The sequence below is a fragment of the Formica exsecta genome, unplaced genomic scaffold (genome assembly GCF_003651465.1).
Source record: "Formica exsecta isolate Colony F162 unplaced genomic scaffold, ASM365146v1 scaffold416, whole genome shotgun sequence".
Lineage (NCBI taxonomy): Eukaryota > Metazoa > Arthropoda > Insecta > Hymenoptera > Formicidae > Formica > Formica exsecta.
The window spans coordinates 13,105-15,784 of NW_021851402.1; the positions used below are offsets into that span (position 1 = coordinate 13,105).

At 28.0% G+C, this 2,680-nt stretch overlaps 1 protein-coding gene across 1 annotated transcript; it reads right to left on the bottom strand.

Annotated features, from left to right (window-relative positions):
* Window positions 1-676: 676 nt before the first annotated feature.
* LOC115240124 lies at window positions 677-2,680 on the bottom strand. The gene is made up of 5 exons (XM_029815096.1): window positions 2,482-2,680; window positions 2,023-2,406; window positions 1,745-1,947; window positions 1,488-1,647; window positions 677-935 (listed from the first exon to the last, which is right to left on the bottom strand). Exons 1-5 carry the CDS (start codon window positions 2,678-2,680, stop codon window positions 850-852), a joined length of 1,032 nt encoding a protein of 343 aa, XP_029670956.1. The 3' UTR covers window positions 677-849.

Below are 2,680 nucleotides of genomic sequence, written 5' to 3' on the forward strand. Positions count from 1 at the left end.
AATTAAATTGAATCAAGATTATATTTGGACAAGATTGAAAATATTTTTCAATTGAACGTTTTAAACCGTTTTCTATACCGAAATGTACATAACTTCCACCATTTCCATATTTAATTTTATATTTAGTTTCCCTTGGTGTATTCATTAGTGTTCGAACATCTTTAGGTAAATCTCGTATTTCAAGATTATCATTACAATTACGTAAAATTGCTAATAATGTATTGACTAACCTATGTGATATTCGATATTTTAAAATCCATGATCGTAAATTATCAGTTAACTTTCTAGAACCTACAGAGATTGTAGAGAATTGGTTGCTTTCATACAGATATCTGAATTTATTATTATCTTTTATTTCAATCAAACTTTTTTGAGATTCATAATCTAGATTTAGGAATGTTTCATTGAATAATACATTGACATCATTGATTTCTTGATATTGCGATTGCGAAGCTGAATCTATTATAGCAGGATCATTGTTTACCGACATACTGTTATCATCAAATAATGAATTGATGTATATATTACAATTAACATTTTGACTTGAATTTTCATTATTCACATCTTTAAATTTAAGTAACTGTTATTTAATTAATTGACTCTTCCTACGTTTTGATAAAAATCTAATCTCTTTTGGCATCTTTAAACTTTACTCATAAAATATTTTATGAACTAAACTAGGAACTAAACTAAATATTAAAAATTATAATTCACAAAAATTAAAAGTAAATGTAATAATAAAAAATAAGAGAATTGAATTGAATTTAAAATTTCAATTTTTCAATTTGTAATGTGCTATAGAACGCAGAAATTCGGAAGAAAAAAATACTACATACTGTAAAGTTTGAATTATGGATCCAATGTATCTTGCGTCTGATGTCTTGTGTTGCTCTTTTCACATTTTCCATAACGCTGATTCGCATATCTGAACCATTCTGCACAAGTATCATAAAATTCAATATCTTTTAATGTAGAATCCCTGCCGAAAATGGTCGATTAAAACGGATTTAAAAGAATGTAATCCGAATCGATCGGGATTTCTGCACCGAAAATGCGGTATTAAAACCGATTGAAAATAGTCAAATCGAATTTAGTACGCTTCAGCGTCCAAAAGAGTATCTATAATAAAATCAAAGTCAACATTAATCATTTTCAGTTTAATAATTTATTTAACAAGCAAATATATTGTGAATATCTGTTCACATAATTATATCGTCGGCTTACAAGTAAAACACACTAAGTCTAAATTTTTCGATTTCAAGTTTCCTAGATCAATTTGACCGAAATGTCGGTTTCTTTAAACTGGTACAATCCACCAAGTCATTACTTTTATTAAAATTGTAATGAAATAGTAATTCAATGACCTAATAAGTAAAGTTTATTGTAAGAGTGATAATGGTGAAAAAGGACACTTCAAATAAATTAAAATCATCACGTGATTTTTTGACTTAATGTGTTTTACTTTTAAGCCGATAATATTGTCATACCTCTAATGATTTTTAGTATGGTCAATTTCTCAATGCCGTAATTATTTTTCCTTCCTTTCAGAGAGCATTGTTTTGCTAATCTGTCATCAAATATTGAAGACAATACTCGCTTAATATTTTCACGAGCTGAATGTCCACCAATTTTTCCAATAAAAGTTTTCTATAATAGACATATTTTAATGAAAAACCGAGGATTTATAATGATAATTGTGAATTTATCTAATCTTACTAAAATATAAACTATCATTTCAACTTACATATTCAACGAGATTTTTCTCTTCTTTCAAGAATCTCTCAAAGTTATTAATTTCTTCAATTGACGTCAATGGTAGCAATTTTCTTATATTTTCTGTAGGACCACAAATTTTCACAATAGGTGTAATGCGATCCACTCGTTGTTGTATGTCATTAAAATCAAATTGGAAAACAGCACATATTCTCGTTAGATTGTCCAATTTTTCTGTGTTAAATAAAATTATAGTCTTTCATTAATAATATAAAATTATCAAATAAAAATCATTTTTTGATTACAAACCTTCTATTCTTTTCAAAATACTAATAAGGTCACTTCTTTTATCACGATTTTCATTATACCGTAATATAGATGAAGTTGATTCTTGTACTTTATTTGATGCTTCCAAATCATGATTTGATTGAGACGATCTTATTGATTTTGTAGTTATATTTTGATTTTTAGAATTATTGTAATGCTGCACAAGAAGCGGTGGAATACATGGCAATTTGGTCGTTTTATTTTTTTCTGAAGTAGCAATCTCTTCATTACTTTCATTACCAGAAGAAGATATATTCAAATATTTTTTTGCAGGTCTGTGTTTTCGATATCCTTTTCCTAATTCTGCATCATCTGTACTGCTATACTGAGAGTCCTCAGCAATTCTTCGAGCTTTTTCTATGGTATCTACAAAAAGCAATAAAACGAAAATCAAATATATTAAATGTATAATCATACTTACACTTTATCAAAGATACTTACTACAGTATTTCTCCACTGTGACATGTAATAGAGACCAGGTAGACTCATTTGGTTTAACACAATTTGCGATTAATGACGTTAAATTTTTCATATGAGCAGGTGGCCACCAGCAGTAATCTTCACCTCCCTTGTCAATCAACCAATTATCAGGTACTTCAGATACCTCATTATTGTCAAATATTACCACAGCAAAAGACAT